This window comes from Lampetra planeri, chromosome 2, assembly GCF_965212315.1.
Source record: "Lampetra planeri chromosome 2, kcLamPlan1.2.h2, whole genome shotgun sequence".
NCBI classification, from domain to species: Eukaryota; Metazoa; Chordata; class Hyperoartia; order Petromyzontiformes; family Petromyzontidae; genus Lampetra; species Lampetra planeri.
Window position 1 is genome coordinate 27,787,324 of NC_136108.1, and position 23,961 is coordinate 27,811,284.

The following is a 23,961-nucleotide window of genomic DNA, read 5'->3' on the forward strand; positions in this document are numbered from 1 at the left end:
CCCTCCTCCCAACTTACAATTCCTGTGGATGATGAGAGAGAAGCCAAGGGACTAAGTTTTATGAGTAATAAGCATGCAGTACTTTTAACACATACATTTTAATATAACTCGAGCATACACAATAGAGTTATTGCTCTAATTCGCTATAGCTTAAACTCTATAAAGAATATATGAAAAATATAATTTAAATGGTGAATTTATTTAATGCAGGAAATGGTGACTTGGTTGAGCCTCTTTTGTCACTACCACTTGGGTAGTTGGTTTAACCACAAGATTGCTGAAACTTGGATTTGAACACAAGCCCGTCAGTGGTGTTACGAGGGCATTAGCTCCCCGAGTTACCCAACCACGGGGTTACGGTCCAGATGGTTTAAATGCCAAAATCATTACAGCCACACAACATCCACAACAACTCTATGAGGATTTTTTTTATTCTATATGTACAATTTACAGATGGTTTGCTGTTATTGAAGACATTGTTGTTGGCGTGCTGTGTGCAGCCAGCCGTTGGTGCCCAGGGAAAACATCACAGCGTGGATGAATGCCATCGGCCTCGTCATCACAGCTTTGCCGGTTCGTTTGGGGCGTACGGGGGGGTGTGTTGGGTATAACGCAGGGTCATACACGGTTTGACGTTGACATACAGTTGCATAGAGTAGACTGAATAGTTTTGGATTCTTGTGCAATATTTAACAGGTTGACAAACTAAAAAGATGCTATTTTGACCAACTGGGTCTTAGTCTTTCAGCAATTTGACCAAGGGGTGAATACCTTAACTGTGCTCGAAAACATTACATTTTGCAAGATATAACAAATTGTGTTTATGGCTGGGTGGCTCTTCTTTATGCCTAACAATCTGAAGGTCTTGAGATCAGATACCTGGCAGCATAACTCTTGTTCACTTTCCACAAAGTGGTACACATTTTGTTTCCCCCCGGAAATACAAATAGGGACTCGCTTTAACCTCTGACCAGGCTTTAAACTCGCAGCCTTCCGATGGAAAGTCAAGTGCGCTATAACCACAGCATCAACTGGCCGGACTGTGAAAACTTTTTTTTTGTGTATAACCAGGTGAGATCTTAACAGACGAGGATAGTCTAAATTTCCAAAAGTGACCTGGGGCATTAGTCTGCCAGTTGGGGGGTGATGATTGCGATGAATAATCCCAATTGAGTAATTTGCGGGTATTATTCGAATTTAAAAAATTTGGCCTATGGCGCCAGCACGCAATGGCCTATACTTGCGAATGCTGTCAGAGGATGTAGGTACGTATGTATTTTTAACTTCTTTGGACCGTACGTAGCCAACAGTGCTAATCGGATGTGCGGGATCTTTCAACGTGCACTGAAAAACAGACGTAGCGTAATACGGTTAATACACCTGCAGTATTAACCAGTGTGGCTCCTGGATTCGAACCGCGAACCTCTCCAACAAGCAGCAAACTCGCTACCGCAAGGCCACGTCAATGCCTTTCTTTTTGGGGCTTGTGTTAGGACTAACATCCACCTTTAGTCCGAGTTAGGCTAAATTAAACATTTTTTTTAACTATTTTGTAGTTTACCAGGTAAGGCCCACTGAGCTATATGGCTCTTTTTCAGAAGTGACCTGGCCACAAATGATAGCTCAATGAAGTGGCATATCATGTGGAAAGTTATAGCAGCCAAATACTCTCAACGCATGTTTCTAAATGTGGAGGCGAAAAAACCGGAGGACCCAGAGAAAAATCCACACAACCACGGGAAAGAGACATGCAAACTCCAAATATACAGGTGTAGGGAGTCAGAATCAAACCCACTACCTCCTGCATAGCAGGCGAGGCAGTTCAAATCTCGACACCACCGCCAACTTACCCCCCGACGTGACGGTGTGCAGGAGCCGTACTGGATGGTGCTGAATGACCGCGTGGTCGGGGTGATGAACAGCCCCCTCCTGGCGCACGAGTCCGAGTGGGTCGGCTTCCCGTTCCAGCTGTTTGACTTCACGTCCTGCCACCAGGCGTACGGCGAGATGTACTGCAGCTACGTGCTGGCCCTGGCGCATGCCGTGTGGCACCACTCCAGCATTGGGCAGCTTACGCTCATACCCAGGTCCGTCATTTGCCTGCCGAGCCGTGCACGTGTCTTTTTGTTAGTGAACGTGTATTTGCACGTGTTTGCATGTAATATATACAGTTTGTTAAAGGAACACATTCCTGCGGAGGGAGCTGGTAGGAACGTTGGGTTGCTCGGTCAATGACCAGGGTCAACGGCGGCGTGGTGTATTCCGCAAATATGCCCGACTGTGAGGGCGGGCACAAGCCGGCGTGAGTAGGTTAAACGTTGAGTTTTTCAGGGCACCATGAGGTGACCAGCCCCTCCACACCCAGCCCCACCCAGCCCCTCCCTACCCTCCCCTCCCCACCCAGCCCCACCCTCCCCATCTAGCCCCACCCAGCCCCACCCTCCCCACCCAGCCCCACCCTCCCCACCCAGCCCCTCCCCTCCCCACCCAGCCCCTCCCTGCACGACGGACACAATAATCCCCTGTGGGCTGGTGTAACCAGGAGGTTCCTACCAGTGTAAATGGTGATTGTATTTGTGTTTAAATATATTGACAACGGTAGTGTAGTGGTTAGCGCATCACACTATGAACCCAGCAACCTGAGTTCAATTCCTGCTCACTGCAATTATCTGCAACGAATATTTTAACCATTCCCTCCCACAGGTCGACTCAGCCTTAAATAAGTACTGGGTGCGGTGTGTAGAACAGCACTGGGGAGACAAAGGTAACCGGGCGTGTGGTGCTGGCCACTCACCCTCTCGTGTGTCGTGCCGGCCTTCATACGTATGTCCCAACAGTCTGTTCACCCTAGGTAAACTCAGTCTTAAATGAGTAACCTTGTGAAAATGACCCTGGGTTGTAAGATATGGCAAAGTGTGAAGCTACGTATGTCATTCCCTCTGCGCCATGCTGCTCATAGGTGATCACTGAGCATTTGTTTAGCCTGCATGTTTCATAGGTTATGTTGATTTGTGTATGTATGTGTCATGTTGCTTTGGGATTCATTGTTTATCTTGTAATATATGTGTTTGCATCCAATCTACTGTATGTCCACTTTAACTTTAATTCAACATTTATGTATAATCTTTACATCTGCAAATGCTATTCATTTTGACACTCCCATCGCATTACGTTTCACTTTTAATTAACGAAAAGCTGGAAGATTAAACTATAACCGAGTCGCACATTTTGAGTCCAATTTCAAAAGAATACATTATTAACATTTCTTACAATCCTGGTGGCAATTATTACATTTCTGTCGAATTTCCTTTTTTTTTTAAAGCCTTTCCCAGTATCCATCCATTTCCCCATTAGTGCCTTTTTAATGCCCTTCTGTAGCACCCATCTTGCAAAGTGCTATATCTGGCCCATAATAACGCTCCATAATAACATACCTGCTGTCTAGCATCAGACATCCATTTACGTGCGAAAGGCAGTTATCCCGAACGTCATACAGCCAATTATGCTCTTCCTTTTTTAACAGCAGCCGGTGGCACCTGGGAAATTACTTGCGAGCGTGAGTGGCTTTATTATACATTTGCCATTAGGCAGCTGCAAGGGGGCAATAGTGGTGACCTGAGTAAGACATGTGCGGTGGTGGAATGTGGACTGTGGCAGGTTTCTGAAGGAGGTGGTGAAACCGCTGGTGAAAACCGAGGTGCAACTGCTCTACGTTTACCACCTGGTGGGGCCATTCCTCTTGCGTTTCCTCCAGGAGCGGACACGTTGCATGCTGGAGGTAAACCGAGATAATGTCATTCATGAGCACACAGCCACAGCTCTACAACGATGCCATTTTAGGCAACACTTTCAGAGGATGTTGCCTATCTTGCATGGTGAGGACCGGGTGGTGTTCAAGCCAATGTGTGTTGGTACTTGTCCACGAGTGGCCAAGAGCCATTGGTGGAATTCCCATAGGCCGATTGTCATCTTACTTTAATTTACCTAAGATAGCTTGACAGTGTCCTATCCTTTGAAAACGGTTTTCTTGTTATCATACACTTGGGCTCTGTATTTCCTGGGTTGGTCTACGTACGTTTTGAACTTCATTGATCAGAAAAAATATTAAAAAGTGCATGGTGGGAGCAAGCACTTTTGTTATGTCATGAGTGAGAGATATGAATTAGCAGCTTTCATTTAACACAATTGCCATGAATCGATATTGCTTTACAAAAATTAAAGACCATTTTTTTGTAGGCGGCATATTCCTTTAATTTCACAAACCTATGATTAGCACGGTTGGCTACGTACGGTGCGAAAGAAATTCTGCAGACATACATTACAAATACATGTATTAATTCTCCAGGAAAGCCCCTCTAGAATCTTTAAAAATATCTTCAGGTGTGTTCCTAAATTGGGATGACTGGCCAAATGCTTCTGTGGATGATTGGCTTTTCACGTGGGAGGAAACTAGAGTATCTGGAAAACCCATTTTTACGTGCGAGGATTCTACTCAAGAGTTCACAAAGATTCGTTCATGAACGGACTGGCTATCCTGCCATGTTCTGCCATCTCCTGGCTGCTTTACAGCCGGGAGGAAGGCTGATAAGTCTCACTGGGTGGGTGTCCTGTAAAAAATAGGAAGATTAACTTAGAAGTTATCCATTTTCATAGGACGAGTAGTTTTCTACTTTCCAATGCAGAATTGTTTCCATTTAATGGCCACCCCTGGTGCCATATGATGATGATTTACGTGGTTTTTTTGTATAGCTTTAGCTTCAATCTTTGTTATTAGATTAAATCCTTCAAGAGTAGATTTTTTTTCAATTTACAACAATTATATCTTAAATGCATTATTCAACAAAATATAAAATTATTTTTTATCCATCATTAATTTATCAAACAACTTTTATTCAAATAAACGGTGCATGTTCGAATAGAAATAAATGATAAATTCAACATTTGCATGATCCACCCAATGCCACCATGTTCGAGTTGAAGGTTCGATTCTCGCTGCTGCCTGGTAACTAACATGGCAATTGCCTAAATGTACTGCGTAATACAGTTTGGAATTTCACATTAAGAGCTTTTTAAATTACTTGTAAGTGCATACCTCACCTGTGGAAGCCCATGTGCATTGAAATACAAGGAAATGGTTCTTACAAAATACAAGATGAGGCCAGATGTGCATTGGTAGGAGAGAACCACTTTTCATTGCTTAATGGCTACAGCATGCAAATGTATAATATATACCTATAAAGACATTACTATGGTTTTTTATTTGGGGATATTGGCAAAGGGCACAGCATCATTGCTGCTACCGAGACACAAGTGCAGATCATGAATTGTAGGAGAATTATTATCTGGTACAATTTGTAAAGATCAGCACAAGCGATGCATTTAAATAAGGCTTTTTTATTTTCAATCTCTCACGGGTGGTGCAGAGGTTAGATCGCTCTGCTCATAATCAGAATCTGCGAGTTCAATCCCAATGGGAGTCAGCTCTCTCAGTCAACCCTTGGAATTGACAATTCGAGTAACCACTGTGAAATTATATGGCTGTCCTATATACTGGACCATGCCAGAGGAATGTGGAATTTCCACCACTGGCTTAACGCCATCAAATCAAGTTTGGCTTAGAGCCATCAGATCAGCACTATCCCAATGCCTGTTTGATTAAGAGGACAACTTTACTTTTGGCTTGACACAAGGGCATTCAGAATATAACACTGAGTTAAACAAATTATCCAATTGCAAAAACATTTTGAGTGTGTGTGCACATCTCATGCCATGGAAAACTGTTGTCTGGGTACATTTAGAAGTGGGCTTTTTTTGTTTGTTCCCTTTTCCCTCTACGCATCCCGTGCCAGATTGCGGTGGAGTTTTACGAGATGCTGCAAGCGGTCGACCAAAACTGTAAACACATGGGTCACATGGACCCCATCTGCGACTTCCTCTACCATGTCAAGTACATGTTTACCGGCGACAGTGTAAAAGACTCGGTGAGTGGCTCCAAAAGGAAAACCGGCGTGCATTGCTGTCTTGGTAAAACGCACGAGGACTCGTGTGAATACTGTAAAACTCCGCTTTTACACGTAAAGGTAAAAATACTCGACTTTGTAGATCCATGAGAACACGGGTGGAAGGTGTAACGCTATACAGGCGGCTTCTTTTGAACTGCTTAAGAAAGGTGGTTTGGTGTGGTGTTAGTCGTTTTACAATGCCTGGAATCGTCCATGAAATTGTATTCTTACTCGCAATACGTGCATCGCATTCTGCGAGCGAGAATGAAATACTTTACCTACTATAATCACCCAGGAATGTCTGTCCTTAACGCTCGTGACGTCACTCTACATCGACCAAGCCCCGCTCATTAATATATAATCATTATAAAGTGACGTCCTCCAAATGGACACCCCCCCCCCCCATTCATAATAATTAGCTGGTGACGTCACTCCACATGGGGGGCCGAGGCGCCTCCTCCTCCCCCTCCTCGGTGTCAACTCACAACCCTCACTACAAAGGCAGAACCCTCGCGTCACGCGATCTCCGTAACGCTACTGAGACATAGAAGTAAAAAGGACGTCGTGATGAACAAGGGATTATAACCTTAAAATGAAATAGGTCTGTGTCACCGCGGCCTTACAAATTGCACACGAATGGATGCAATGAATATCACGTCGCGGTCTGCTTTTCGCTTGCAAGTTACAGATTTACTGCAATACACCCGTCCTTGGACTGGCAAAAGGCTAATAAATGTATATTCACGGAAGGAAAAAAACTCGTGCAAATGAGACATGAGCACGATAACGCAAACAAGATGATACAATTAAAAAAACACAATTATTGAATTGAGACCTTAGTAATGACAATTAATCACATTTCTGCGGGTGTGAAGCATTACATACTTATGCGGCTTGTACTGCAATAACATAAGCTCTTAATATCCTGGTAACAGCTCATTGTGACTAAAGTTAGCATTGTATGATATAAAGTTTACACCATATCACAGGAGGTCGGCATCACAATACATGCTCTATATCATCATCATCATCATGATCATTTTCCCATCTCCAATTAACACGGTTAGCTCCGTACGGGGCGAAAGACGTTCAACGTGTACACACATCCATCATGCGAGTTCTGTATCGCATGACGGAAGGCGGGTGTGTTACTCGACTTAAGCTCGGGACCGAACGCCGCAAGGCCCGTAATCCGCACGACCCAACGTGCGGGGTGCGCACGTGCGAGCCGCCGACTGACCGTTGCGCCGTCCTGCTGCAGGTGGAGAAGATCATCTGCACGCTGCGGCCCGCGCTGCAGCTCCGCCTGCGCTTCGTCACGCACATCAGCAAGGTGGACCCGTCGTCGTCGGCGGCGGCGGCCTCCGCTGCGACGGCAGGCGGCGGAGGTGGAGCGGGCGGTGGGGGTGCCGCACATTCGGCCACAGGTGGAGGCGGAAGTGGCGGCAGTGGCAGCAGCAGCGCATCACCGGCCACTTCCCACTCCGGCGCTTCTACCGGCGCAGTGGCTATGGTCACGGTTCAGTGAAACCAATCGTTAAGAGCTGACGAAGGAAGGCGCGCGAACCGACTAACGAGTGCCACTCGTCTTGTAGGCACCGTGGCCTTGCAGGCGTGTGGCCTGTACGGATTTCTACCCGCGTCCCACTGTGAATTGTCACGATTATGGGTCACGGTTTGATTTGAGAGTCAATTATTTCTTTTTTAAGTTTGTGGTGAATGTAGCACCTCTGGTAGCTGCAGGAGTCCCTTAATTATATGTGACATATATGAATAAAAAACTAGTCTTGCACACAATTTGATTGTACTTGTGAAAACATTTTTAATTATGAACATGCATTTGTTACGTAAAAATTAGGCTATTCAAATGAGTATACTTCTGATGCATTCATACATGCATTGCTTATAAGAATCAATTATTACCATTAAAATTATACATTAATGTAACAGGATGAAATGTGAAGGCTCAAATGAAGCAAATAATTAAGTTTTTTTGATCCCGTGATTACTCTGACTCACGCTGATTTAATCTTTGTGGGAGTAAGGTCGAATGAATTATTACAGTTTGTTCCTCACTGTCCAACACAACTTGGAAACTTTGTTATGAAGAAAAAAAATACTTGGAAGTAACAAAACAAGTTAATTATGTGTTGCACTCGAGCAACATTGTAAAATCACTGAATCCCAATTAAATACATCACGAGTGATATCTCTAGAGCACTATCATGCCCTGCCTTAAAGTACATTTAAAGTATTTTGTCATGTTGAGGCACAAAACTTCTAGAATCTTGCTGAGCTTGTCCACGTTTTCTTCCCACGAATCACACGATCTCACCTACTTTCATTAATGTCTCATACCCTCCTGTACCTCACATACCATACACTCCCTACGTCTCCCTTCTATAGCCAAGGGGGACCTCTTTAGAGTGTTTTATGTATGTATATTGAACTTCTTTCGCACCATACGTAGTCAACCACGCTAATCGGAGGTGCTGGTCAAAAGGTAAAAGGGCCAAACTTTGCAAATCCCATACCAACGAAATCATACGCTAATCCAACCATGAACCCACACTTTGTAAACCTGATTAGCCCTATCCTGAGCTCCAGTTTTGGGACTTTGCCTGGCCCCATCTGCACGTTCACTTCTCTCTTTTGGAATTTGCATCGCACCATGACTAAGTAGGGATCGAGGCAAGGTAGGATTGTGGTGGTCATGAAGCAAAGTTTTTTTTTTTACTTTACCATGAATTGTAATGTAGAGGTAGGTTAACAAAAATTAGCTGTGTGTAAAATAAGTTTTAGTTTTTTCAGTTTAGTTAATGAACACGGTTCAGTGAGCGAGGAAAGAGATGTTGCAGTCTCACTTGTGTCCCAATTGCGTCTGGGGTTGGCACAAGGAGCAGGTGTCTGTTCACCAGTGCTATTACAAAAAAAAAGAGTTATTCCCCCCCCCCTCCCCCCCCCAGATGGAAATCAGACTTAGAATCAGTCTGGCACATAGCACACATGAAATGTTACAGATTACGTTTTTTGCAGTTATGGCATGGCTCTCTAATGCTTATTCAGGTTTCACCATGTGTTGTTACAACCTAAAGTCATGGAGATTTATACATTGTACCTGGAAATGAGGCATACTCCCATATTGTCTAATTTTGCTTGAACAGTTTTTAAGTTAGCCAAACCCTATGTGTCCATGTTTGTAGGGCTCGTCATTATCTTTTTAAAAAGCGGACTCGCGGGCTTGCAGAAATTCTCAGTGGACTGAAGAGAGATGATCCACTTTTGTATTGGGTCGCTTTGGAAATGGTACGTATGTATATTGAATTTCTTTGCCAACGTACCTTGCCAACTGTGCTAATCGGAGGTGTGGGGGAAGGACAACAAACTAAACACGAAGCAGTTTTAACATCATGATCATGATTGTAGTCATGATGTTAATGGTCCAGCCTGCGACACCAGTGTTTAAGAAGGCAGATTTAAATAATGAATGTAAAAATTTGTATTGTGTCCCCTACTCAAAGGATCAGTAGAGCAGCATGTTTTTATTTAGTCTGCGTGTATTTGAGAAATGCACACAGGATATCAAAAGCCACGACTAGGTATATGTAATGTACAGATTCTAAATCTTGTGGGTTATACTGGTAGGAAGCATCTGGTTCCACCAGCCCACGGGATTACTGTGTCCGTCCGTCGTGCATCCAAAAATGGGAGGGGAGGGTGGGGAGGGGCTGGGTGTGGGGGGAGGGGCTGGGTGTGGGGGGTGGGGCTGGGTGGGGAGGGGCTGGTCACCCCGTGGTGCCCTTATAAAACTCAACGTTTAACATACTCACGCCGGCTTGTGCCCGCCCTCACATATTTGCGGAATACACCACGGCGCTGTTGACCCTGGCCATTGACCGAGCAACCCAACGTTCCTACCAGCTCCCTCTGCATGAATGTGTTATTTTGTATGGATGAATGCATAATGCTATGCCACCCAATGAAATGTTGCATACATTTAAATAACTACTGCTGAACACTTATTTGAACACATGTCAAAATGTATTTGTCATTGCTGTGATCTTTGGTTTCATGTACAATAACAGAAAGTGAGCATTTTTTACTCGGCAGTAGTGATAAGATCTTTGACATGTAATTTGTGTTTGCCTAAACGTATTAACAACTAGTGTTTTATTTGTATAACGTGAATATGTGTAGGAAGGGTGTAGCGATTCATTGATTCATTAAAGTTTATTCTTATTCAAGACGTGCATCGAATTGTGCATGTAATAATTGGTTTCAGATTCTTTTATGTCGTTTTTTTAATCCCCTTAGATTCACAAGTTTTTTACTTCTATAGATTACACATTAACTACAAGAGCAGCAAAGTTACGAACTAAATTTTAACCCTTGATGGCCTGTTCATAGCATCTTAAGAGTGAGTGAATCGTTACATTTCTAACTTCTATTACTGTTCAAACGTTTACAGAGGAATGTTAAAGTTGTATACAAGTAGAGTGAAAACTGGTAGCTTTTTAAAATCTATTTTTGTACACAGCGGACAAGTGCTACAATCATAACATACAAATAGTACAGCATTTTTTTTAAATCACATTTGTGTTAAATTGGCCTTATTCAGAAAGATAGTTGGTGGATGGAGTAATTCTATGTAAAATTTTCTGAACACCTGCAGGTTTTTCATTGTACATAATAAACTGCGCAATACATGTTGATGTCTATATTTGACTTATTTTCAATGCATTTAACTTTGGATGTAATGCTATATACGGTATAGTCCATTACTTAAAAAGCTGGGCGTCAGGATTTTCAGAAGGTAGTGTTTGAAAAGGTGCTCCAACAAATGTGCCAAATGTATTACTGCTGAATAAATAACACTGGTCAACACTTTTTCTGGCATAAGGTATTCCAACGGATTTTAATGTAATTTTGGGGTGCTGATTCCAAATCTGGCATCAGTTTTTGTCTATCACATCAGGTTTTTGAGATATCAAATATTGTATTTTCAATAAAAACTGCAGAAGAAAAATATTAAATAAATGTCGATATCTACATAAAATTATATTATAAACACACTATCCTAAAAACACAGCACCATATTTTAACACTAAAGCAGTCACTGACTCGCAACAACTTGCAATCATAAGTGACAGAGTTAATTTTGGGTAAAATCAATGAAAATGGGGTATGCCGATAGCATAAAAATGAGATGTGATAGAGCAAATCAGCACCCTGAAATTAGATTCCAAAGAACACAGGATGAGATGTTACTATCCTTTGTGCAAGCACTTCCAAGAGTTCATGAACAGTGAGCCTGGTGAAATTTGGGGAGCCCATCGTCAGTAGTGAACCTTTGGTTCCTAGGGTGTTTCGGCCTTTCATACTATACACCCTCCCCATAGGCGGCCAGCGACAGTGTGATCAATCCTACGCTTGCGTCCCATTCCCAATTAGTCATAGGAGTTGCCTTGTTGTTGATAGCCAACATCCCATGGGACTATGCATGGCAGGGGCGTCCTCCTCCCTGAGTCAAGCATTGTTGACTGCATACCTCCTGGCCCTCTCACTTTGGGGCCCAGCTGGGGTCTTTCCTCTTCATCCAGAGCCACTGACTGCTGCCTTCTGCCGCCTCCGATACAGCTCTGATTGCCGAACGCTGGCTCTGGCCCTTAATTCCCAGGTCTCTAAGCAGTCTGGTTGTAGATGTTGTTTGTCTAAAACAGCTGCAGAAGTCCAGGCCAGAAAAAAATGTTTTTTTTTGTTGACCAGTGTTATCAAATAGGCACGTTTTATTCAGGTTGTTGGGTGGAGGAGGGTTTATGACACATGTTTACACTAAATTACTAAACTAAACCTTTTTTTATTTTACCAGGTAAGCCGCACAGCTACACAGCTCTTTTGCAGAAGCAACCTGGCCACAAATGATAGCGCAACGAAGTGGATTATCACGTGGAAATGTATAGCCATATAATCTAAACACGTTTCTAAATGTGGAGAGAAAAATACACGCGACCACAGGAAGAGAGACAATAAAACTCCAAATATACAGGCGTCGGGGTCGAACCCATGACCTGTATACCAGGCGAGGTAGTTAACATCTTGACCTAACCCAAAATAAATCAATGCATTATAATATTGGGTGTGAAAGATTTTGTATAAGACGACAGTGGTTTCCTACATGGTCCATAGTTTTGGTTGTATGACCACAGTAGCACTGACTATCCTGATGGCTTGCCTGTGGACTGCAAATATGATAAAGGAAGTGACCACGTGGCTCTGGGGTGACACCATAGAGCCAGCACTACTCAGGTGTAGGGATTGAATCTGGGCAGCCACCTCTGGTTCTACCACGTCCTCAAATCTAGTGACATTCTCATTTTGTCACAACATGTTTTGATTGAAATGTGACGAACTTGTTTTGCAGGACATCAAACACTTTTCTTGTGTGGCTAAAAAAGGCCCAGTAACTTCAGAAGTTCCGTCATTTAATCATCTCATTCGATTCTTCTCTGACAAAGTCGCGTGCTGATAGCGGCACAATTCTGAATATGCACGTCTGTTTCCTGACATGAAGCCAATAGCAAAATTTACGTTGGGATTTTTAAGATATTGGCCTCATGGTTCATGTGAGGGTTTAAATACAAAAACATACGTTTTTGATTTTAGGACCCTTAAATGAAGATATTTAGTTTTATTCATTTTTTTACACTGGCCTATGAAATATTTCTTCTGGGAGTTATGAAGAGTGTTGAATCCAAATTAGAATTTTGATTATTGTTTTTCTAATACTTTGTGGAAGTGTGATGCTAAATCCATCAGAAAACTGTTCAAGCCCGTTACTAGTCACCAGTGTAGTCTACAAATACATTAAACGTACGTAACAGTACTCTACATTTTAATTACCAGCTCATTACTAATGCATTTCTTCTCATGCTTAACTGTTCGTTATAAATTTATGATAGAATGTGATCCATCAAAAACACACAAAGCGAAAATTTGATTAGCTTTTATAAGAGTGCAGTTCCCACTTCCAAGGGTAATTAGTCCCTCAGTACTTACCACCTCAGGCTACCACAAAACGCTCAATCATTCCCAACAAAACTTCATCAATTACTGCTCAATTACTGCGCACTTGGCTATACCACAGTGCTGGCTGGGCTCGTGATGACTTGCGCATGCTAATTCTGGTCGCACTCCCCGCAATGTGAGCCGTACTTGCGATTGCAGCTATTGTAGAGGGTGGTCCAGATGCCTTGAGACTTCCAATTACCACCCCGACCATGTGTGTTTTTTTATACATTTGCTTATTCGCTTATTTATTAAATAACCCTGACTTAATTCTTTGTATACAGTATTACGTTTTCGAGAATTAAATGGGGGCCACAAGACATCTGGACCAGCCCGAAAACGCGTTTGTACTCTGTAACTTCATCTCGAGTAGCTTTGCCACTCGTTCAATAAGCTGAGGTTAAACACATTCCTGCGGAGGGAGCTGGTAGGAACGTTGGGTTGCTCGGTCAATGGCCAGGGTCAACGGCGGCGTGGTGTATTCCGCAAATATGGCCGACTGTGAGGGCGGGCACAAGCCGGCGTGAGTAGGTTAAACGTTGAGTTTTATAAGGGCACCACGGGGTGACCAGCCCCTATCCACCCAGCCCCACCCCTCCCACCCCCCACCCAGCCCCACCCTCCCCACCCAGCCCCTCCCCACCCTCCCCACCCCACCCAGCCCCTCCCTGCACGACGGACGGACGGACACAATAATCCCATGTGGGCTGGTGTAACCGGGAGGTTCCTACCAGTACTAAACTGTTCTTTACTGTACTTCTAGGGGACTTTAAATTGAGTTGCCCAGACTATGTAATCACTGTTGATCAATACGTTGTCCACCATAAATCAGTTTTAACCAATGGCCAAATGCTAATTTAGCATGAGTCAATTGTTCATGAAATGTTAATTCACGATGGGATATGCGTGGAGTGTATACCGAGCCTACCCATCTTTCTTTTATTGAAAAGGCGTTCTCGAATGTGATCGTTATCAAAACAACATAATGGACATGCCTTTGTTTTTAAAAAAAATGCGTGTACTAGGCATTGTTACTGTATTAATTCGCCATGTGTTAAAGGCTAAAGTTTGTTTTACTCTCATGATTTTGAATCTTAGAAAGGTCAGTTTGCCAGAAAGGGCAGGGTGTCCCGTTGTCACACTGGCTGATCTAGGACTCATGTATTTGCAGATAATGAGGCTTTAATAGATAATTTCAATTAAATTCCCACCCCCTGGTAGTTTGTCTGTATGACAGATGGCCAAATGTTTTATTATAATCACACAAATTGATTTGTCTCAATTTCTTGAAACACACTCCTCGGGGAAATATCTCGTGTGGGTACGGGGTTGGTTCATTGGTTGAGTCTCGATTATTCCGTCCGTGTGTGTGTGTGAGGGTTCTTGGGATGGATTTGGTGTGCCGTAACTCTTGAGTAGTGTCAGATGCTCCTCTTTTGGTAAATGGAGTGGTGCTTCACTTAGGGGCCGTCCATAAATGACGTCACGCACCTCGGGGGGGAGGGGGGTCAAACATTTGTGACGATCTGAGAAATGTGACGTCACATCAAAATGCGCAACTTTAAATTAATATAGACAACACGTTCTACTTAATTAAATAGACTTTGTTATAAATGTTTTCTCCTACAACATCTTAGTGCAGCGCCACATTAAATACGCACTACAATGGCAATAGTTTAAAGTGATTTGAAGCATGTTTTATTTAAAAAATGGAAATATGGTTTGGGGGGGGGCAGAGCTTTGTGACGTCATATTTGAGGGGGGTCTGACTTTTTGCGACGCCGTGTGACGAGGAGGGGGGAAGGGGGGTCAAAATCGGCCAAAATCGCGTGACGTCGTTTATGGACGGCCCCTTAAGCATTTGATTGGATGACAGCTTTGTTTAGTTAATTCATATTAAAATAAAAGGTAAATTATTCAGGTAAAAAAAACCTAAACAATTGGCAAATTTGTCACGCTTAGACGTAATTATAAAGTTTTGCCGTTGGTTGAGTCTTGACCAATTGTACAGGTATCGCTCGTTTTATGAAAGGGATGCGTTATTTTCACAATACAAAGATACAAATGAACAAATATTAAAACGATCGAATCGTAATGAATGAAAAAGTAAAAATAAATGTACTTTTTCAGGTACATTTATTTTAAGGGGCCGTCCATAAATGACGTTACGCGATTTTGGACGATTTTTGACCCCCCTTTTCGTCACACGGTGTCATAAAAGTCAGACCCCCCTTCAAATATAACGTCACAAAGCTCTGCCCCCCCCCCCACCCCCCCAAAAAAACATGCTTCCTAACTTTATGTAATGTGTCTTTTATTTTGTCAATGTGAGTGACAAAGGTCACTCTGGGCTAAACTGCACCTCAGTTGAAACTACACAACATCTGTAACAAAAAATACAAGAGAGTTCATAGCTCATCGAATTTCTCTCCACTATTAACAAATATTCATACGTTTCTAATACACTTGATCAATTTTGATTTAAAGCTTTCGTGACTGCAGGGATTCATATTCTTGGTTCTTTCGGTAAAGTCACGTAGAAGGGAAACAATAAAATAATATTTGTTATTATTAATAATGTTTTTATTATGTTATTGTTTCCCTTCTACGTGACTTTACCGAAAGAACCAAGAGTATGAAACTTTATCAACTTGACAATCAACCTTCGATGACACGACCACGTGTTCCCGGCCCCCCCCACGTGATCCGAGCTCGCCCGTCACGTGACACAAACACAGCGGCCGCTGTTATTCTCCCCACACCACCACCACCTCATGGCTCCGATGGCTGGCGCTCTGAGCGAGACTTTGCTGGGATGGCTCATATTCGCCATCGTTTTGCTGGTACGCCTCCGCGACACGAGAGATTAACAAGGGAAATTACCCCACGACGCGCCGCTGCTGCTGCCGTCCGCTCTCGGTTGTTCGTCACTCACCGCGCGCGGTTCTGGTGGTAGGCCGCAGTTCAGACCACGGTCTTGGCCTGATTCTCCGCGGGGCTATGGGGGTCGTCTCCGGCGGGGGGCGGAGGTGGGGAGGGGGGTGGGGCAGCCCACCTCCCTACCTCTCTCTCTCACGGGGGACAGCTGTCTGGTTCCCGTTTCTCATTCGTACGGTCACGACGTGGGGTTAATTTTGAAACTAAGCTGGCGAGGCACATCGCGTGTGGTATTAAATCACAAGGCACGGCTTGTTCGTCATGTGTGTGTGTATCCGCCGATGTAAATGCAGCCATACATAATTTTTTAGGGGGTTAGATCGCGTAAATATATAAATGTGTCGTTAAACCCGCCACCACCCGACACAGCCAACTGGTAAGGTTTGTCACGTAAACAGAACATGCCAATTTGTTAATAGTACAGCACTAGGTAGTGTATAGTGTAGTGTATAGTGTAGTGTATAGTAGTGTATAGTGTAGTGCATAGTAGTGTATAGTGTACTGCATAGTAGTGTATAGTGTAGTATACTAGTACAGCACTAATCGGTGTGTTGGAGAGTATATCCACAACAGTTACAATCTGAGTACGACGTTTCGCCAGTAATTACAACCAGCTTCATCAGGCGGACGGCCAGAAGTGAGTAAAACTAAATACAGATTCCGATTCTGACGTTACGTTGCAGAACAGTATGATGAGCACATCTTGCTTTTGGGATCACGGGATGAGGGAGAATTGTGGCAAGTAGACGAGATAGCACAGAGGAGAGAGCTGCAGTATACAGACAGTACAAGAACACAGTTCCGTCTAGAGGAGAGGGTACATAGGCAGACGACCGATGAAGCTCCCAAATGGTTCTGAAACGAGAGTACGTGCAGTACAGGCGAGACAGCACACGACCCGTGCTGAAGATACGGAGCACAGACGTGGGAAGTGATGCACATGCGAAATGGTACAACAACAACAGTCAGCTTCAACGCCAAGTTGTCAGCTCTTGTTAACGGGCTTTCAGATTAACGTCACACGATAGGTGAATAAATCCACAACGCTTCCCCGATACACGAGGGCTGGCTGCGACAACAGCAGTAGTCTCTGAAGGGCCAAGGGGACGTACGGTACGCGAGGCGTGGAGGAGGAGGAGGGCATTGGCAAAGTTGGTGATGTTTAGGGGCTGGGGCTGGGTATTAGGCAGCGAGGGACGAGGTTGGTGGGTAAAGGTTGGAATTACGGTCGTGGTCAGTCTAACACGTAGGCTTTCGCTACCAATATCCATAATAAATGTGTCGTTGAACCCCGCCACCACCCGACACAGCCACTTAGTAAGGTTTGTCACGTCAACAAAACGTACCAATTCGTTACGAGTACAGCACACCGGTGTGTTAGAGGGATATCCCTCTATTTAAGAACAAAACAGGAGGATTTCTCCACAAATCTGGCTGTCGCCTGATTATGCTATTTGTAATTACTGGCGAAACGTCGTACTCGAATTCTAAATGTTGTGGGTTTACTCTCCAACACACCGGTGTGCTGTTCTAGTAACGAATTGGTACGTTTTGTTTACGTGACAAACCTTACTAATTGGCTGTGTCGGGTGGTGGCGGGTTTAACGACACATTTATATTTACCCGATCTAACCCAAAAAAAACTCTATTATGGACAGTTGTGGTGTCGTGTGGGGGTGAGTGGTGGGGAGGGGCAGTCAGGATTAGGGGGTGGTGAAGTTGTAAGTCATGCAAGAGGTTGAGCAGTTAAGACAACAGAATTACATTTCCAACATTGTAGACCTTTTCTGACAAATATGGGGAAAGTTGTTCACACTTGGCAGCTGACGCGAGTAGTGGAGGAAGCCTGGTTCTGAGGATGCAGAAGGAAATTCATAGGACTGAAGGCGGATTTAGGATTTACAAAACAAAAATTTGCAGACAGAGCAAAAAGAGTGTGATCCCAAGCTGCATGATAAGATTGGATGATGCTTACAAATGTAGTTGTGAATTTTAAGGTCGGATTTTTTTGTCCCATTGTTTGCTTCACAGCGCTCAGAGATTGGGGTCTTTACAAGTAGTTTACAGATCGTTGGGTCAATATGCCTGCCAAAGCAAGTCTTTGCGAAATCTTTTAGTTGACGTAACTATTTGCTTACCTGTTTCTTTGCAGAGTCGCATGCAAACTGGCATGTCAACAGGTTCACGAGTGTGATTCCATTTGCTGCTAAAAAGGCGTGTTCCTTGTTTCAAGTACCTTTCCTGTAACGTCAGTCAGCTGACATCTTTAGATTGAGGATAGTACTTAGATGACACTGATATAGATAGCGTGATTTTGCTACAGGTTAGATATGAGAACAGGGAAATAGCTATACAGTATTCTTGCTACACACATAGTGAACTAGTGATACCAAGCAAGAGGAAAACAATTTTTGCAAAAATGAGGTCTAATTATAACTTCATAGTCGAGTGTGCAGTTAGGTTTATGGTGTAGTTGTACTCATATTTTTTTGAAAGACAATTCTGTACAATTTAAGATGAGAACATATTTAAATATTTTAATAAATGACACGTGCGTTGGATAATTATTCGAGTATTTGATTACTCTTCAGAAATGTCATATAGTTTGCACAGATATACAACGTGCCACATACCGCATTCTTTACTGGCAGAAAATTTCATATTGAAATTAAACCAATTTTTTTTAAATCTTTTGAATATGCAGTATGATATAGTTTTTTTTCTTTAATAAAATTTTCACATCTATATTTGATGAGATTGTCAGGTTTTTTATTATTATTATGCTTGTTTACCCAGGAAAGTCTCACCGAGTCTCAAGACTCGTTTTCACAAGGGTCCTGTCATGATTTCGCTAGTAGCGGGCGATGTTGCCACTGTGTGTAATCCCATTTTGGTAATTTGCAGATACATTTTCAACACTGCGATGTTTGGCCAATGCCAGTTAGAATGTATCGGTTTTTTTGTGCCTTGGAAGGAAACCAGAGAACCCAGAGGAAACCCATGCAAAACAGGGGAAGAATATTTCTACAAACAGAAAGGTGCCTGAGTCGGCAATCAGACCCGGGATCTTCTGCCTGTGATGCACAAATGCCACCACTACACCCACCCTGCTGCCATTGTCAATATGATCAAAGTCATCGTCCGCCTGAAATTTCCCCACCATCTCGGTGGGTTCACAGAGAGATCCATAAATCATCTTGATGATTATTACTGGCGATTACTACTTCCTCACTGTTGAAACATCTCACTTGTTCAATAAAAGGCCCCTGTGCCAAACTTGTTGCCATGGGTTTTTCCAGCCACCCTGTTTGCTGCAATGATTGTTGTTGGCTTAGTTCCAGTTCTCCTTGCATTCAGAAGTGGCTTATTGACCCGACTGTGGGGATTGTTAGTTTTTTGCGCCCTTGCATTTGTGGCCTTTTTGCAGGTGGAGTACTTCAGTGTCCTCCCCCATTAAAATATACCTCGAAAATTAATTGGCCAAAAATAATAAAGAAAGGCCCCCCCCCCCCACTCAGGTTAAGAAGTACGGAAGTCAGTGAGGCTTTCCCGAATCAGGTAAAGTTGCAGCCTGGCAGATTCTTGATCACACCACTGCCACTGGTTGCTCTAGATCAGGGGTCGGCAAACTGCGGCTCCTGGAGCTGCATGCGTTTCTTCAAGGACTGCTTTGTGACGTAATTTATACTGGTAGGAACCTCCTGGTTACACCAGCCCACAGGGGATTAATGTGTCCGTCCATCGTGCATCCAAAAATGCGAGGGGTGGGGCTGGGTGGGGAGGGGCTGGTCACCCCGTGGTGCCCTTATAAAACTCAACGTGTAACCTACTCACGCCGGCTTGTGCCCGCCCTCACAGTCGGCCATATTTGCGGAATACACCACGCCGCCGTTGACCCTGCCCATTGACCGAGCAACCCAACGTTCCTACCAGCTCCCTCCGCAGGAATGTTTTTAAAGACCACCGTTTCGTATTCACATGCATTGCGGCTATTGAAATAGATATTTTTACCAAATTCGAAGACAATGTCTCTTGTTATTTTGTTTTCCGACCCCCTGCTCTATAGACAGTCCTTCCGTATGGAGCTTTGGCCTTTTCTTCCATGGTTAAGTAAATGATTATGAATGGCCAGTGTTTGATATTTGGAAACTGAAAATGAATGAGATTTCCATTTTCTTGGCCTCATTTGTCGCAAGGAACGGTACCGGTATGAACAGCCCTGTGGGTGAGTGAGAGGCAGCACAGGTACAGTATAGTGTTGCAAGACTGTGCAGGTTAACTTCCCAGTTTATTACTCCTAATGTCTTAATAATAAGGTGACCTTGGATTATTTCAAGGCAATTCACGAGTGGTTGCACCCCCTGTGCCTAACATTATCTACACACAAGGCACAGCAATGCGCTCATTTTAATTAGAATTGATTTACTCTCCGAGATAAACAGGCAGAAAGCCAGCCCGATATTGCCAATGTTTGCCTCAGAGAGAGCTGAGATTGAGAACAAAAAAAGCAATGACTGTGCTTTGTATGTTAAGTCATGTAAATTGGCTTTTATATGGCTGCAAAAAAAAACCCATACTGGATTTGAAGAATCAATGAAGCGTTGTGGCATGCTTGTAAATGTTGTACTTTGGAGGCCGAGTTGATGGATTATGCAGGAATCAGACACTCATCCTGGGCTCTGCAACTCAACTTGTATAAGGTGGTACAGCGAGTACGTTGCTGAAATCTAAGTGCAGTTTTGTTCTTTTGTTATTCCTGCAACTACGTCTCCTGTCCACACCATTGTACTCCAGCAGTGACACATTGGTTAGCACACTGCACTCTCAACTCAAGAGAGCCGAGTTCAATTCCCAACCACGGATAATATCAGTGGCAAGTGATATCGGAAACGAGACTCCTTGATTCACCCACCCCGCAAGTCACTAGCTTGGCGAAGTCGGTCACACAATCATGATTGACACAGCGCGGGGATGCTCTCATCCAGCAGTGGACTGACAAATGGCTGTAAAATCTCTTTAAATAGTGTGGGCTGTGTTCGAAATTTTCTTAAAGAAATATCGCAGTCAGCAGAGCATGCTGTGGAAGAAGATGATGCCACAGAAACCACTTCTTGAGTCGCTTGAGTGGGCGCCTTTAACTCCGACTCTAGAAAGATACCCTTTCAAACTCTCAAGAGTGCATTGTTTCTGTATATCACTTACCCAAAACAACTATACATCTGAACCCAGACATGGCTCAGTGGTCTGACACAACCATTGAGGCATATTGATTACCCACCCGCTCCTTGAGTCCATTGCCTCGGCCATAGACAATTGACTCTGGGTGCAACGCAAGCGATGTGTACCGCTCATCTCGATTGAGAACTCTCTCTCCCTTGGTGGTGGGAATTCCACGTTCCCGTGACGGAGGCGTGTTTATCCACGGGATGAATCACTCATTGCTTGCTACAAAAGTGGCACTCATGTTATTGACACTGGAGTGATGATAGGCTAAATTGAGAAATCACACACAATCAGAATATTTATCGTGGAGGAATCTTAGGAGCTATGAAGATTTGTTTCACAGATGTCCAGTAGAGGCACGGGGTAAGAACGTTACAACAACAAACAATGCAAAAACACGATGGGAGTGCAAAGTATAGGAAAGGTAAACAAATCACTTAAAATATACAAATAAAACTACATTATTTTTTATCTTACCAGGTAAAGCCCACTGAGGTATGAATTTATTTTTCAGAAGCAACCCGGACACAAATGATAGCTCAACAAAGTTGTTTATCATATGGAAACTTAAAGCAGCAAAATTATCTCAATTATCTCAATAGAAAAGGTGACTGCGTTGCGAAAATCCTTGCGGCCTCTGATGAAAGTTTCATTGAGTCTGGCGGTGCTGGCACTAGAGTAAGAATGTTCAACATTTTATTTACTTTTGATTTAAACCTTTCGTGACTGCAGGGATTCATATTCTTGGGTTTTTCGGTAAAGTCACGTAGAAGGGAAATAATAAAAATATAAAACAATAAAAACAATATTATTTTACGTGACTTTCCCGAAAGAACCAAGAACATTGTATTTACTGTTAAGCAAATATCTAGAAATAATCTGAAATGTTAGCCTGTCAAGTTTTACTGTAAGGAATCAGCCTTGATGTTAATTCTAAAAGAAAAAGTTTGTGCTTGAATTTAATTTATTTTCCTCTTATTTTAATTTTACAATAACCCTGAAAACATTACAGAGTTACGAGAAATAGGTTTAATAGTTCTAAGTTCCTGTTGTTGTCTCAACTTGATTCGGCCCAAATGTGTTGTTAATTGGATTATAAATGTCACAGTCATGCGTTGGCCAAACGCATGCTCACACACACCGAATCAGGGGCACGCGAATGCATTTGCGTTTGGATATTAACGACACATTTATATTTACAAGATCTAACCCAAATAACATTAATTACGAATAATATTGGTCACGAAAGCCTATGTGTTAAATAGAATATGCCCAACAAACCTGTATGCTCAGTTGCACGCGTATGATGACAAACCCCTCGTGATTTAAGAATCACAACAATATGATATAACACATTAATAACTGTTCATACTTAAATCTGGCTGTATCTTACTGCGCTTAAGTCGCTAGATCCAATCAGAATTTGTCATTTTATATTCTGGCTCTAGGTAAGCTAATTCGATTATCTCTGATTGGTTGATCAAAACACATTCCTGCGGAGGGAGCTGGTAGGAATGTTGGGTTGCTCGGTCAATGGCCAGGGTCAACAGCGGCGTGGTGTATTCCGCAAATATGGCTGACTGTGAGGGCGGGCACAAGCCGGCGTGAGTAGGTTAAACGTTGAGTTTTATAAGGGCACCACGGGGTGACCAGCCCCTCCCCACCCGGCCCCACCACTCCCACCCCCCACCCAGCCCCACCCTCCCCACCCAGCCCCTCCCCACCCTCCCCTCCCCACCCAGCCCCTTCCCACCCAGCCCCTCCCCACCCTCCCCTCTCCACCCCGCCCCACCCCTCCCATTTTTGGATGCACGACGGACAGACACAATAATCCCCTGTGGGCTGGTGTAACCAGGAGGTTCCTACCAGTATAACCATCACTTGGTGTAAAGTCCACATTGGCCATCCCTTTGAGAGATTGGCCCCTGCCACCATTTGGATCTTGCTGACAAACCAAATCTATTACCAAATATCTACGTGGGGTTACTTTATTTGTTCGGTGATGAAAGGTTACAGTAAAAAATTGACTATAGCTGCAGCATCTAACCAAAATGAACTAATAATGAATCACTATAATTAGAATGATGATAATTTATTCGTATGAGAATCTGAATTTGACCTGATATTTGGTGTAACCACATTACGTACCGTGCGAAAGAAGGTCAACATACATGCATTTCATGAAACTTAACCTATTTATTTCCTATGATATGTTAGATTTTTTTCACACAGACTCTACATAGCTCTGAAACCCCATGTATGTATGTCTGTATGTTGAGCTTCTTTTGCACCATGCTAACCGGGGGTACGGGGAAGGGACAGCAAACTTAAACACAAAGCAGTTCTTAAGAAGTGAGTTTTCAATTTACATTTTTAAGTGCAATTTAGATTTGTTGGGTCTTCTGCACCTTGTAAAAAAAACCCATGTAATACTCCCGATGCTTCTTGAGCCACTTGGGTCTATGAACCTTTGCTCCGTTCAATTGTGCCTCTTAACGTCTCTCGCCGCCACCGCGTGCAGGCGATTGTGGCCTTCGCGTGGTTCTACGTGCGCTACTACCAGAGCCGGCACGACAGCGAGGTGAGCTCCACAGTGACGGCCATCCTCGCCGTCGCCGTCGCCCTCTCTGCCGCCGCACTGCTGCCCGTCGACATCTTCCTCGTCTCCTTCGCGAAGCTGCCTAACGGCACCTACAAGGCAAGCGCCCTCACCGCCGGTCGGCCTTCGACCGGT

The 23,961-nt window shown here is 43.6% G+C and overlaps 2 protein-coding genes across 4 annotated transcripts in view; both read left to right on the top strand.

The window, feature by feature from the left end:
- Positions 1-8,472, top strand: part of MED23 (mediator complex subunit 23) — a 39,609-nt gene extending 31,137 nt beyond the window's left edge. For both annotated transcript variants that reach the window (XM_078611616.1, XM_078611623.1), the window contains exons 25-29: positions 501-573; positions 1,873-2,087; positions 3,658-3,778; positions 5,850-5,981; positions 7,264-8,472. In XM_078611616.1, coding sequence (XP_078467742.1) covers positions 501-573; positions 1,873-2,087; positions 3,658-3,778; positions 5,850-5,981; positions 7,264-7,530 — 808 coding nt within the window. In that variant the 3' untranslated portion in view covers positions 7,531-8,472. The remainder of the gene's footprint in view (positions 1-500; positions 574-1,872; positions 2,088-3,657; positions 3,779-5,849; positions 5,982-7,263) is intronic.
- Positions 8,473-15,766: 7,294 nt separating this feature from the next.
- LMBRD1 (LMBR1 domain containing 1) overlaps positions 15,767-23,961 on the top strand; it is a 328,597-nt gene continuing 320,402 nt past the window's right edge. For both annotated transcript variants that reach the window (XM_078611635.1, XM_078611644.1), the window contains exons 1-2: positions 15,767-15,910; positions 23,749-23,925. In XM_078611635.1, coding sequence (XP_078467761.1) covers positions 15,842-15,910; positions 23,749-23,925 — 246 coding nt within the window. In that variant the 5' untranslated portion in view covers positions 15,767-15,841. The remainder of the gene's footprint in view (positions 15,911-23,748; positions 23,926-23,961) is intronic.